Here is a 13,980-nt window from a genome sequence, read left to right on the forward strand (position 1 = left end):
ACCTACCTGAATCTAGCTTAATATCATCTACGCTGAATGACAGCAGGATTTCAGACTTAAACATTTATAGCCCTACCTGGATATGCTGGGGATTGAACCTTGCACCTTCTGCATGAAAAGCATATGCGCTGCCACGGAGCTGTGGCCCTTCCTCAATTCATTTATTAAGGGTGTATGTATCAATGGGGCTACAAGCCATGATGGAGCTTCCAGGTGCTGGGCATGGTCACAGAGTGGTGGGAAGGGCTGTTTCCTTCACGTCCCTGCTGTGGGCTTTAAGGGGTATCTGGCTGGCTACTGCTGGAAATGGGCAAGATAGCATTTGGGTGTGATCCAGTAAGGCACTTTTTATAGCTTAAGTGCACCCTGGCTACTTGCCATTTTTAGAGACAGCACACTGGGGCAATTGAACTGCTGGTCCGACTTCATAAGACTTACCCTCCTGTGAGCATTGCTGTAGTGGTATCACACTATAAACCAGCAAACAGAATTTTTGAAATCATCCTGCTCCATCCAGGGTGGTAGTGATGGGAGGACCCATCAGCATGCAACCTTTTTTAAAAATGTAGAATAATAATTCTCTCACCCTATACAGTACAATTCTTTACTAGCAACAACTCAAAGATGCCACCATACCTTGGGCTCATATTCCTCATAAATCACCTTCTATGGTTGCTCCGGATCATGGAAATTTATTCCGGCCAGGTGAATGAGCAATTGTGTGCAGGGTCTGGCTATCAGGTTGCCCAACACAAAAGGAATACCAAAGAAATAACCGGGCAAATTCTTTTGATACATCAAAGACCATAGAAACCCTGGGAGTTGACATATTTAGTAGTGAAGGTGCTCACAATACACCTTTATACTTCCGACTCTCCCCCCCCCCCACCTCCTTAACCCAATGCTTAAGAGTTTTTCAGAACATCAACCATCCCACTCTGGGGGGAAAGGATAATGTCATTTAGTCGATACCGTGGAACTCTGCAAAGCTCATGGCCATCTCCTCTCTCCCCTCCGAAATCGAAAACAATCTTCATTCCTCTGTTTCCTCCCCGTTGTCATGAGCGTAAATTTGAAATCACTAAGTGCTGTCCTTAAGGGACAGATCTGAAACAAAACTCCACCACTAAGATTGATTGCTGAAAAAAATGTGTCATTTAACGCAAAGCCATCACACATTCTGGTACGGGAAGATGCTGGACAAGCAGCAGGGGTGAAGTATAAATAACATGACAGTGCATGTTAGATAAATTAGGCAAGTAAGGTCAAAGGGGCGGCTTGTGGGTTTTGTTCGGTTTGGTAATCCTAGCTACTAGCCCTTTAAAGAGGTGTATCACAACATTACTGCAACAAGTATCGAGAAATACAAGTGTCAGACACAAGGCTCTCCATTCACTTATTTCACATGCACATGTGGCATCAAAACAAGGGCATATATCATGCAAAGGAAGAAAAATAGAGTCACTAATTTAAGAAGCACCGGATGCATTTGTGCCAAATAGTGTAGAACTGCAACAAGTTCGCCAGTGTGATCTTTCTCCCCCATCCCCACCACCCCTGTCCACACAAACACAAAGGCCAGGTGCACAGCAGATTATTTTGTCCAAAAAGAAAGAAAGAAAGGTCCTACAAAAGACTTTCAAAAGAAATCACCTGCTGAGGATTTAAATGAGACCAGCCAGGGAAGGAGAGGATGACATGGGTGAAGGAATAAATAAATAAATACAGGAGTCGCAGTGCGTTCCTTGAATTAATCACATTACACTGTTAAGCAGGTCGTGTTTTCGACTGGCACAATCAGACACAGCACAGGACACCGAGAGACCCCGCGAGTACCAGCAGAGAGGCTCCTTCCCTTGGTAGCAACATACCTTCTCTGCCTTTGCTTTCCTGGCGTTATGGACAAACCTGCGTCCCAGCTTCTTCGCATACCAGATCGAAGCCAGCATCGTAGGCAGCGAGGATTTTTCCCAGCCACACCGACAATAAACTTCCACCGGAGCTCAGAGGCAATAGTGGCAACGGCTCAGGTCTTTTCACTGTTTTGCTACTGCCGCTTTTGTCGGGTCTTTTTCAGTTCTAGTAGCTGACTGTGGCAGGGAGGAGGGGGGGGAGGAGGAGGGAAGAAGTGAAGGGAGGGGAATAAGGTTCTTGTGTGTGACCAGCAGGCAGGTATATTTACATACTGCCCGCAGGAGGTCTTGGGTGAGGAATCTTTGCATCCAGCTCACATCCAGACTGCTAAGTGTCTGTCTGCAGTTCTTTAGCAGTGACACCACAAACTACATGTGTGTGTGAGAGAGAGAGCATGAAAGGAGCCGCAGTAAACTAGTGAAGCACAGCACTCACCTCCTGCTTCTCTCGCCTTATGAAATTTAACTCCTTGCTTCTGTTTCTGAGTTATGCAGCTAAGAATCAGAATTACATCTAACGGCAGCTCAAAAAGAGGGGGGGGGCCTCCCAGATATGTGATGTTGCAGTGAGAATGAAGCACATGAAGATTTTTTAAAAAAATCTTTTCATAGCTTGTCCAGTTGTCAAAGGCCCAGGAGAGTAGTTGTTTAAAGCACAAAACAGAATTACGACTCTGTCACTTGGCCAAACTCCTGCAAACCCTACTTGCTAGGGAGATTCAGCTACTCCCAACTTACTCCCTGTCTTCTATCTCTCCCCTGGGGAAAACTATTAACACCCACCCCCCATAAGCCAATGCCCACACATTGGGGTCCAGAGCTGCTTGTCGCTCCTCCCAACATTTTTTTCTTTGTGCTCACCTTCCAAAATGATTTCCCTGCCAAGCATCCTCTCATTTGCACCTTAAAAAACAGGTGGTGCGTGGTCACAAGAGTTTGATATCTTTTCTTTAAAAGTGTGTAAGAGAGGGAGAATGGTGAGCACAGGCTAGTATAAGGGGTGGGTGGATCTGTTGATTTCATACAGTTTCTCCCCACCCCACACTCCCAATCTTAAGCTCAGTTCTCCACATCAGTCTGTGAAATATAAAATTCACAATCATTTTAGTGTGAATTTCTTCCATGCAATTTTTCCTAATGCGCTCAACTTTGCAAGCACTTTCCCCACAATTTAATGCATTTTAAAATTGATTTTCACAAATGTATATGCCTTTTTAAAATGCAAACTTTACCCTAGTACATGCACATTACTGGATAACTGCATTGCAAAATTCAGAAACCTGCACATTTTGAAGGATGGATGTGTTTCAGTATGTGCATCATTTTCGGAGGGTGTAAATTAGGTAGATCCACCTTGATGTGCAAACTGAATCAAATTTCTCCCTCACCCCTAACTGAAATATTCAAATTCCCTTGCCAGCTTCACTTCTCACCTTGCAGACTATCCAGCTTCAGAGAGAAGCCCTTAGAGATAAGAAGAGAATAACCACAAAACACTATGGATGATGAGAAGCATCCATTCTGGACTGGTGATGTGCAGTGGGCAACTTCTGGCTCCTCAGAAGCAGGTGCCTGTGGGGGATCCTGGCTCCAGCCCTTACAGGACCTAGTGGCAGCCTTGGAAACGGTGGTCTCCTTATCTCCAGAGGTCAACTTGATGCCCTCATCCCCTGTCAGAAAACTGATGCAGAAGTAGAACTCTGCTGAACCTTCAAAATGGGAGATGGGGCCAAAGGAAGTGTGACTCCAAAAAAGATGGAGGGGTGGTTATGCATTCTGGAGGCAGTAACCCTCTGAATATAAGTTGCTAGGAATCACAGATAGGGAGAATGCTTGCGGGCTTCCCTTGGGACATCAGGGTGACAACAGGATGCTGGACTAGAAGGGTTTTTGGTGTGATCCAGCAGAGCTCTACTTAAGGGTAGCAACATTGCATGGCCATGTGGTCATGCCAGGCTAGATATTCCTAGGCTAGAATAATGTATTCAAAGCACCCCACATAATTGTGGGTAGCAGTTGGGGAGGGATCTAACCACAAATTTAGCTAGGATGTATTCACATGGCAATTCATCCCATTTTCCTGATGTTCCCCTCACTGCTGATTTGCAAATTCTGTTTGAGCTTCCACATGACATAAAAGCATGACTCCAGAAATATACCACACACCATGCACCCCCCTCTTCTCTTCCCAACCTTAGATTGTAGGCAACACGAATGTCTCACAACAAATGTAAAAAAGTGGCAATGCAGATACTTTTGTAAACTAAGAAAATCATTAATAAAAAAAATATTTTTAAAAAGAAAGAAATATAGCACAAGTTTATTTGCTTGTTACTTGATTTCAGAAAAAATCCATTTGTTGATAACACAGAAATGAGTGCTAAACTTGCAATATATTCCACTAGGAAAAAATCCAAATGGAAAAAATCCATTTGTTGATAACACAGAAATGAGTGCTAAATTTGCAATATATTCCACTAGGTTTCCAGAAGTGGCTTCATACTCGCAACACCTGACTACCATCCCTCAGCATCTGCCACCTGAGGCAGCCGCCTCGTTTTGCCCAATGGTAGGGCCAGCCTTCACCAGATCCATGAACTCCCTGTGCCTGAAGTTGGGTGTGCACTTCCCATTCTGATTTTGCCACCCTATGTGTTTAGCCACTGTCGCTGCTTTTGTAAACCATGTGTTTGTTTGTTTTTTGCTGGAGAAGCATCACTCTTTTGACTATGATTCCCAAATAAACAGTGCTGCACCAGGAGAATATATATACATATATTCCCTCTTTTCCTTCCTACCTTTTCAAAGAGGGATTAGTATTTCTCTTCTTTGTCTTCTTTTTAATATTACAGCTATAACCAAACGTGCCTTCGACATGGAACATTACAAGCTGTCCTAGCTGAAGACAAGTGACACTCTTAGATGCAATGTGTGATTTCGCACAGGAATGAAGATCACGCTCAGTTGCAGTGCTACAAGGACCTTGAAGTACACAATGGCCAAATCACATCAATGGGCAACCGGAGCAGAGGGAAGGCTATTTTTATACAGGACTCTTCTCTAGAAACAAGAGGTTACCTAAAATCAAAACCTGCAAGGTGTGCTCAACAGGATTTGCAGATGATTATGACCAAAGGCTCTAACAAAATGCATACATGGAAAATATGAAGTCATTTGGCTTCTTCCTACAATAAATCTTCACTCGTTGTGCCAGAATTCTGAGAAACGGCTCCATGAAATAAATGGATGCCCATACTCCATTCAGCAAAACACCATGTGCACCCAGTCTATACCATTAGCAATGCAACTGACAGCCCCTGTTCTTTCATTTTTAATACCACCACTATATTTTAAGGCAGCAGAAATAGATTAAGGTGCCTCTGCTTTAGGCAGGGAGTTAATCTTTGCTTGTTAAGGAATAGCTTCACCCAAACCCCAGGTGGTGATGCTGCCAGCTCTCTGTTCGCGAGGATAAATTTGATCTCTGGTTCAACCATGCAATTCTAAACCACAAGAAAACAACAATAGGGTACAATAGATGGCACACAGGTGAGTATTTTTTTTAAAGTTGCTTTTTAAATTGATGTAACCCACCCTGGGATGTTAAGGGTGAAGAGCAGGCAATAAATTAAAACAAAACAACAACACAACAACAATAACAGTAACCACCTGCTGGATCAGGCCATCTAGTTCAACATCCTGTTCTCACAGTTGCCAACAAGACAACAAGCAGGACCTGAGTGCAACAGCAACTTTCCCCATTCATAATTCCAAGGAAATGGTATTCAGAAACTACTGCCTCCAACAGTGAATGTAGAATATAGCCATCAGGGTTTGGAGCCACCGACAGCCTTAACCTCCACAGTCAACCATGGGTGTGTTTGTGAGAGGGTGGTTATGGGAGTCAGATTTGAACTGGATTGGAAATACTGCAAGTCAAGCCATTTACCAAATTTTGACAACAGAACAAATTTTGACATAAACACCGAAACTCACAAAATTAAGCTTGGCATAACAACCACCACCACAACAACAACAGTTCTTACCTACTTTGCATGTTACTGCAAGAAGTATTGAGATGACAAATGTGAAATGTTTATTAAACTCAAGATAGCCGTAAGAACACGGAGACTACAGTACTAGATTCTATGGGTCTCAGCTAATCCCAGAACGAACACGTATAGTTCCTTCCCATTGGAAGAATTAGGCTATATTTCAAACAACAACCCATTTGCTATAAAGGCTGATCATCAAATACTTCATGTCCCATATAAGAGACAAAATTTAAGTGGATTTGTAAGTCTGACATGCAGTCATTTGATTTACAGTTAGCTCCTCTGCTTCCAAGTTCTGCTTGATTTACGTGGATTAAGCAGTGCTAGGAAAGGCAACCAAGTATAATATCAGAGTATTATTGAAAACACTGTTCTGGTTTAAACAGGTGTCCAACGTATCTATTGTTTTAATTATGGTTATAAAACCACACATACTTTCTAACAAATGCTGCTGTTAAGCTGTTTATAGTCCCATATGCTCTTCATGTACATTATATTAGTAGTAAGAACTAGGTTTGATTGATACAATTGGGTGCAGTCATTCTTGCAGTTATTTTTCTGGAGTTAAGTTAATGGAGCAAGCACAAGTTGACTTTAATGATCTTAAGCCATTCCAGCTTACAAAATAATGGTCAGTTCTCCACCGGGAGAATTTATCTCATTGATTTTAATGTGATTCGCTGCAATGTAGGGCTTCAGGATTGTCCCATGGTAGGTTTTATAGCAGGACGTGGGTGGCGCTGTGCTCTAAACCACAGAGGCTAGTGCTTGCCAATCAGAAATTCAGTGGTTCGAATCCCCAAGACAGGGTGAGGTCCCGTTGTTCAGTCCCAGCTCATGCCCACCTAGCAGTTCGGAAGCACGTCAAGTGCAAGTAGATAGATAGGTACCGCTCTGGCGGGAAGGTAAACAGCGTTTCCGTGCACTGCTCTGGTTCACCAGAAGCGGCTTAGTCATGCTGGCCACATGACCCAGAAGCTGTCTGCGGAAAAACGCCAGCTCCCTCAGCCTATAGAACGAGATAAGCGCCGCAACCCCAGAGTCGTCCGCAACTGGTCCTAATGGTCAGGGGTACCTTTACCTTTTAAGTTTTATATCACATTGTGGTTCTTGCCTATGCTCAGACCCATTTATTAAAAAAAAAAAAAAACAACCAAGAGGTTGGGTACAATTTTAAGCTCCAATAATCACACATAGTACATTGGAATGCATGAACTACAAGCCCCATGCGATATACGATCAAGCAGACACCAAAGGTTACAATGATGCTGGCCATTGTAGAACAAAGATGGAGAACCCCTGGCCTTCAATATGTTGTTGGATTCAAAGTTGGGAGACTAGTTGGAGGGCCAGAAGTTTCCCAAACTCTGTACTAGATTATTAGAAGGATTTGTCAATAGATTTGCTGACAGATTTGTCGTTTGACTAAAAGCATCCTTGCTGGATCCTGAATTGGTTGATCATGTTGCCAGTAGCTGCTATATTTCATTGTATAAAAATGATTTTTGGAGGAAGAGCAACACACCTTGAGGGTGAAAAAAAGTGCCAAAGAAGAGTTTGAATTAGCAAATTTGTGCTCTTGGACCAAGATTCTAAACTCCTATTCTCTCTCACTGATTCTTTCATTCATTCGTGTGTGTGTTAGTTCGCCACATCTCGAGGAGAACAGTTTGAGCACTGCTCCAGTTTCTCACACGCAAATGGAAGACCAAGCCTCATATAGGTCATACACACCCCTTATCAGTGTTCAAATGCTGGTGCAGAGAGGAGGCATTATCCATCCAGGGCTTGAAATGCAAAAATTCAATAAAGTCTCAGCTTTAATTAGCATGCAGCTGAGCAGAACTGCTCATCTGGTCTCCAAAAACAGCTGGTCCAAACCTCACCAGGGAGGGTGCATATTTGCAGAGAAACATTTTATGAGGCCACACACTGAGCAATACAGTGCTTTACTGTGGAGAGGCAGACAGGCTATTGAATATATTTCTGATTTATGAGGAAAAGTTGCTGCTTCCTAAGTGCAACGGAATAATGGATGCATAAATAACTGTGCTCCTTACACTACAACACCCACAATGAATACCACATTTCGAAACATATAGGACAGCATCGGACATACCCTGCTTCAAACTGGGAGCCTTTGGGGCTGAATGGTGGACTCTCTTGTGGTGAGACATTGTAGGTTACAGAATGGAAGCGGGAGATGCAATTGGTTGGACCCACCCTAGGTTAGTTCCCATTGAAATCAATGGGATTCAGGATGCATTAACATAGCTGTTAATTCCTGCTTGTATTTGAGCTTTCAAATGAGGTAAAAACCACTTCCAAAAAACTAGCTGAATATAATGCATGTTTAGTGCTCATTTTGGTGTTATTTGATTCCAAAACATATCTCTTTGCAGCATCCTTAACCCGTAAACTCAGAGGAGCAATGCCACAAAATTTGGGGTGGTATCCTGGCATATGGTTCTTTCCTGCTGACATAGGAGCCAACTGCTAGGGGCCAAGGTCCCTTCAGCCCCTCAATAAAATATTTGAGGGGGCTGGGACCCCCAATAGTTGATGGGCATTGCCATTTAAAGGTGTGTGTGCACCGCATCATGTGATTGATTATGCAGGGCGGGGCTTACCTGGGGCCCCCAATATTTTATTCAAGTTGGCACCCCTGTCTGCTGTTATCATGGGGGAACAGAAGATTGCAAATGAGGAAAGGGTGGAGAATTAGCAGTGTGGTCCAATGACACCTGTTGTGCCACACCATGCCCACTGGTGCGAACAAAATTCAATGTGGCATGCCGGTATATTGGTCAAAAAGCTACAGTTCCGTAATACAACAGTGTGACTGGAACATTGGGAAACAGGAAAGAAGCACCAGGAAAACGAACACAACAGTAACCACATCTGAATGCATCTTAGTCATGACTAAATTTACCTCCAATTGATTACTATGGGAACTAAGTGCAATTAAATTAAGCAGTGCAATGGAGAATGTTTGGTTTGGTCTGTGAATTTTTTTTATATATTTCTGTATTTTTACTTTTAATTCTTTTTTTACCTTTTGTTTCTTCTGTAATTGTTTGATTTTTTTTTATTCGAAAATTATTTTTTTAAAAAAGAAAAAATAAGTCACTTTCCTCCCCCTGCAATAAAGTTACCATTTCTTTAGAGGCATAGGCAACAGATGTGTCTTCCGATTCGGAAAGAGATACAGTATTTTTTTTTTTAAGTCCAAGAAGCAGTCACGTTCTCCTTGTCCCTTTCCTGCTCTTGACCACAGCATGTAGCCATCTGCTGAACTTACGCACAAGGAACAAGAGAGAAGAAGAAGTCTTCCTTTCAAGCATCCAAACAGGAACCAGCAATTTGCTTTATCCCTCATTAGCACAAAGCACTCACAATCCTAGCACTCTGTGTACGCTTCCCACAACCCCCTTCTACCAAGCAACTTTGGACTGAAAAATTAGGACCACGTCATACAAGACATTTTTTCCTACATCTCAATGGGGAATGCCAGGTTGTGTCTAGGGATGCCAGAGAATTCTGATGAAAACGGGCATGGAAATTGCCAGTGTCCACTTGTTCGTCCCATGTCTGGAATGATAGTTATTCCAATGAATAAGACTGGCATTCACAATTGGTGTTGCTTTCACTCCACAAGCAATATATAATTGATTACTCACCCCCGCACCTCCATTTGCACTGCATTTCCTTTGTGTTGAATGGTGTGGAATAAGAAAATAATAGCACAATTATGTAAAATTCACTACCGCAGACAGGAAGCCAAGTAACGTCTTTGTTGGAATCCAAACTGCAGCAGAATGGAAACAGTGCTACATGCGATCACCATGGGTTGGAATATAAATCACTGCCTTGCTACATCCTTAGTTGTGTCCAGCAGGTCGCTCGAAGAGGGAAGCAATTTTTTGTAATTCACCCTCCACCTTGCAGCCTCACCCCCCCCCCCAATTAAATCTGCTCCAGAGGGTTGTGGGACCAAACAAAGCAGATTTATTAGAGCACAGAGGCTGCAAGGAGAATCACATAAAATTGCTTCCCTCCCTGTTCTGCTGATGGAAGACTTACCATGAGCCAAGAAACACCGTTGGAAACTGTTGTTGTTGTTCAGTTGTTCAGTCGTGTCCGACTCTTCGTGACCCCATGGACCAGAGTACGCCAGGCACGCCTATCCTTCACTGCCTCTCGCAGTTTGGCCAAACTCATGTTAGTAGCTTCAAGAACACTGTCCAACCATCTCATCCTCTGTCGTCCCCTTCTCCTTGTGCCCTCCATCTTTCCCAACATCAGGGTCTTTTCTAGGGAGTCTTCTCTGAGGTTTATAGAGTGGCTATTGGAAGGTGGTGGACTCTCCTTCCTTGGAGGTTTTTAAACAGAGGTTGGATGACCTTCTGTCAGGGATTATTTAGCTCTGATTCCTGCATTGCAGGGGGTTGGACTAGATCAGACATAGGCAAACTCTGGCCCTCCAGGTGTTTGGGACTACAACTCCCATCATCCCTAGCTAACAGGACCAGTGGTCAGGGATGATGGGAATTGTAGTCCCAAACATCTGGAGGGCCGGAGTTTGCCTATGCTTGGACTAGATGACCCTTGAGGTATCTTCCAACTCTATAATTCTAGGAGTCCATGACTTCATATATATTTTCAAAGATGCTGCAGAACTCTAGATTGACAGTATTAAAACATCTACAGTGACTCAACTTCTTCCTCTTTCCCAGAGTTAAAACCAATAATCTCTCCTCACATCTCATTTAGCTCCAGTTTAGGACTGTCAAGGACTGTCATCATCCATTATTACTACTCGGTTAAAAAATAAGTGTGATGGCCTGGGAGTCAGACTCTGATGCTGAACCTGAGGGATCCCAGCCTGCACAGGATTCCCCGCCTCCAGAACCAGCTGAGCCGGGGCCAGGGCTTGAGCCTGAAGGATCCCCACCTGTGCTGGATCCCCAGGTGCAGGCATCAGCAGAGTCTGCTCTGGCTCCTGATGGGAGGGAGGACCCATTGCCTGCAGGTGCTCCACTCCCAGCCTCTTCAGAGGAAGCTGAGGCATCCCCTGGGTCCAGTAACCCACCAGCCTCTCCTGAGCTACAGGGGCTCAGGGCAGAGAGGCGAAGGGAGTTAAGTGTCTGCAGGAGGAGTGCTCGCCTCCAGGCCCGGAGGAGAGGCGAGTCTCCGGAGGATCGGGACCGCCCTAAGCATAGGGCCAGATAAAAGCCAGCCAGACCCAGCCCAAGTTGCGTGAGCAACTTAGTTGCAAGCGTGTGCTCAACCTGCAACCTTGTGCCTGAACCTGCCTTGGACCTTGACCTGCTCCCTGCCTTGCTCCCCGCCGGATTGACCTCCTTTGGACCCCTAGACCCAGGACTGGACTTGGACCTCGCTTCATGGACAAACCCTTGGGGCCAGCACAATAAGTTTTTGGACCACTTTATTATGTGGAGGAAGCAGCATTTCAAAATCTGCAATTGCTACATTTTAACAGAACAAGAGCAGAAATGAATCAGAGAGGATTGGAAAAGATTTCTTTGGTAAATTCTAACTCACATCTCCGTGCAAAAAAATAATCTTCCAAAGTATTTCACATTTTCACAAAGTACTTCCAAAGTAATTCACATTTCCTTCACAAATTCAATTCTACTGGAAAATGACTTCTCTCCAATTCAAGTGTGTTAAGAAATAAGAGACAGAAATTTAGGATGAACTTAATTGGGAAGCCACAAATGTCTTTGTCAGATCTAACTCTATGACTTAGTTCATACAGCAACAATAAACTGTGATTTCCTACTGCATGAGCCACAGCAAACCTCGTGCTCCCTATTCTTCTCCTCTTTCATATACCAGAAAGAGGAGATTGGAAGCTCAACAGTTCCATGTAACATCCAAACTCCGGGGACTGCAGTTTGCTTAAATTATGGATGCTGCAGGACTACTTTCTAATGGCTTGGACTACTGCAGGACTACTGGCTTGGAAACAAACTTTTGAGGTTCCTGAAAGCATTCTCCAAAGGAGAGTCAAGATTTCAAAGATCACCACACACATCCTCTGTATTCTCTTTGCAATCTATGCGGCAGCTCAGAACAATATCTGACTCAGAAAAGTGCTCCTTCTAGTTTGAGCTTCCCAGCATCCTCCCTACCCTTCTCTTTTCCTACTTTCCAGCGAGGATAGTGGTACAGATTGCAGGCTGAAGGCAATTTTTCTTCCTTTTACTCCATCATCCATAACAGTAGTGGCAGCAGCTGAGAAGGCTCAAACTCCTAGGTGCTACTGCTCTGTCAGTCCTTAGGTGTTGAATCCCTAAGACCCCAGGATTTGAACAGGAAACGAATAAATTGTTTCCAGATTGTTTCCAAAAAACTAATTGGTTTATCTGGGTCTCCAAGGGAGAGTTCATTTGGGGGTTTGTTCGCCCATCTCTTGTATAAAATTATGGTTTCAGAGCATATCTGTATCTGAAGCCAGTTTGATCCTGGCATGTTTTTATTGTGGGAAGGTTTACTTTAACAGAGTTAAACAACCCGCTTTATAAGTTTATGCAGCGATCAGCTTGTTGCTGACTCGTCTGAGTTCTACTAATAAAGATGCCTTCTGGGTTAAAAATCCCTTTGAATCCCTCTTAAAGATTACACACACGAATCTGATTCATGTTAATATGAAACTATTTTACTCTCAGATTCATTCAGGTTTACAGAACTGAACCCGAAGGCAGGCTTAGGTTACATAACAAGCAAATAACCTATACCAGAGGGAAGTTGGTCCTGAGGTGACTGCAACTGAGCAGTTATCTTTCAAAACTACCAGCAACCGACAAACTGGTTGTCACAGCAACCAGTTAGAACATGGAGGCTGTTAGTCCTCTGTCGGAATGTTGCACTTGACTGCACCATTACACCCCACACTTATCAACCAGCATTTAAACAAATCACAGTTCCCGACGTCTGGATTCAACAGGGAACTGTGGCTTGTTTAAAACTAATGGCGGATTTTTCCAAATCACTTCCTCCCAACACCAGCAGCAAAAAAGGAGAGGGCATGCAAGCTCAAATCTCACCCTGGCTGATTCACATGGTTTCGCGCTATAACTTGAACTGTTTCTATATTTCAACATGCGCTATATTGCTTCAGTCTGGCTTCCTTGGATCACCTCTCTACTTCTCCTTGCATTTGTGAAGCATGTACTGTACAACGCAACCACAATGCAACTAGAAGGATGACGCATTCGGTTCCACCACACAGGCAAAAAAGAAGAATAATTTTATCCTGCTCTGACTTTGCGGATGATTAATCCAAATTGCCCTCCACAATCCCAAAGGAGTCAAATTAACAGAGAAAGAGAGGGAGAGACCTTGTGCAAGTTCTCCTATTGATTTCAACTGTTCAACTGAGCCTAGCTCCATTTTCACACTGAGGGTCCCAAGATATTCCACTGTGCTAATCAGTCATGTACTTAATTGCTACTTACCTGCTGCAGCATCTGAGATCCATCACAGAAGCCTCTTTAATTAGGGATTAAAGAGGAAGCCAAATACGATAGCACACTGTTCCTGACAGGAAGCTAAATTAAATATAGTACTTCATTCTGGCCTGGGCAGGGGGGAGAGAAATTACTGCAGAAGTAACTATTTTTTATCACACAAATCCATTTGAAATAAATCCCATTCATTCTGTTTCTCTCGTTCTACACGCAAGTGTTTGCTTGGCTTAGGGCTTCCTGACCTAGTAGACAAGGGTGGAAAAGTTTGAAATTGTTTTTGCTGAACTGTATGTCTTTTAGCCCTTTTAGATTCTTAGGGTCTGATACAGCCATTGTTTGGAAACTGGCAAACAACACCTACGAAAGAATAAAACATACAGAACCACGAGAAGTCTCGTCCTCAGTGTTGGTTGGGAATTTTAAGAAATCAAAGAAGAAAGTCAGCGCAGTTTTGAAATCAGTGGTGGAAATCAGGGCAGTTTTGAAAGTTTCATTCCACCATCTTGATTCAAAGTG

At 43.5% G+C, this 13,980-nt stretch overlaps 1 protein-coding gene across 19 annotated transcripts in view; it reads right to left on the bottom strand.

Moving 5' to 3' along the window:
* Positions 1-13,980, bottom strand: part of DLG2 (discs large MAGUK scaffold protein 2) — an 834,734-nt gene that overhangs the window by 353,038 nt on the left and 467,716 nt on the right. The window contains exon 1 of one of the 19 annotated variants that reach the window (XM_033146064.1): positions 1,872-2,323. The exons of 17 other annotated variants lie outside the window; for them this stretch is intronic. In XM_033146064.1, the coding sequence (XP_033001955.1) occupies positions 1,872-1,949 (78 nt within the window). In that variant the 5' untranslated portion in view covers positions 1,950-2,323. Of the gene's footprint in view, positions 1-1,871; positions 2,324-13,980 lie in introns of those variants that run through there. One more of the 19 variants, XM_033146067.1, reaches the window with a different exon arrangement.

This window comes from Lacerta agilis, chromosome 4 (genome assembly GCF_009819535.1).
Source record: "Lacerta agilis isolate rLacAgi1 chromosome 4, rLacAgi1.pri, whole genome shotgun sequence".
Taxonomy (NCBI): Eukaryota; Metazoa; Chordata; class Lepidosauria; order Squamata; family Lacertidae; genus Lacerta; species Lacerta agilis.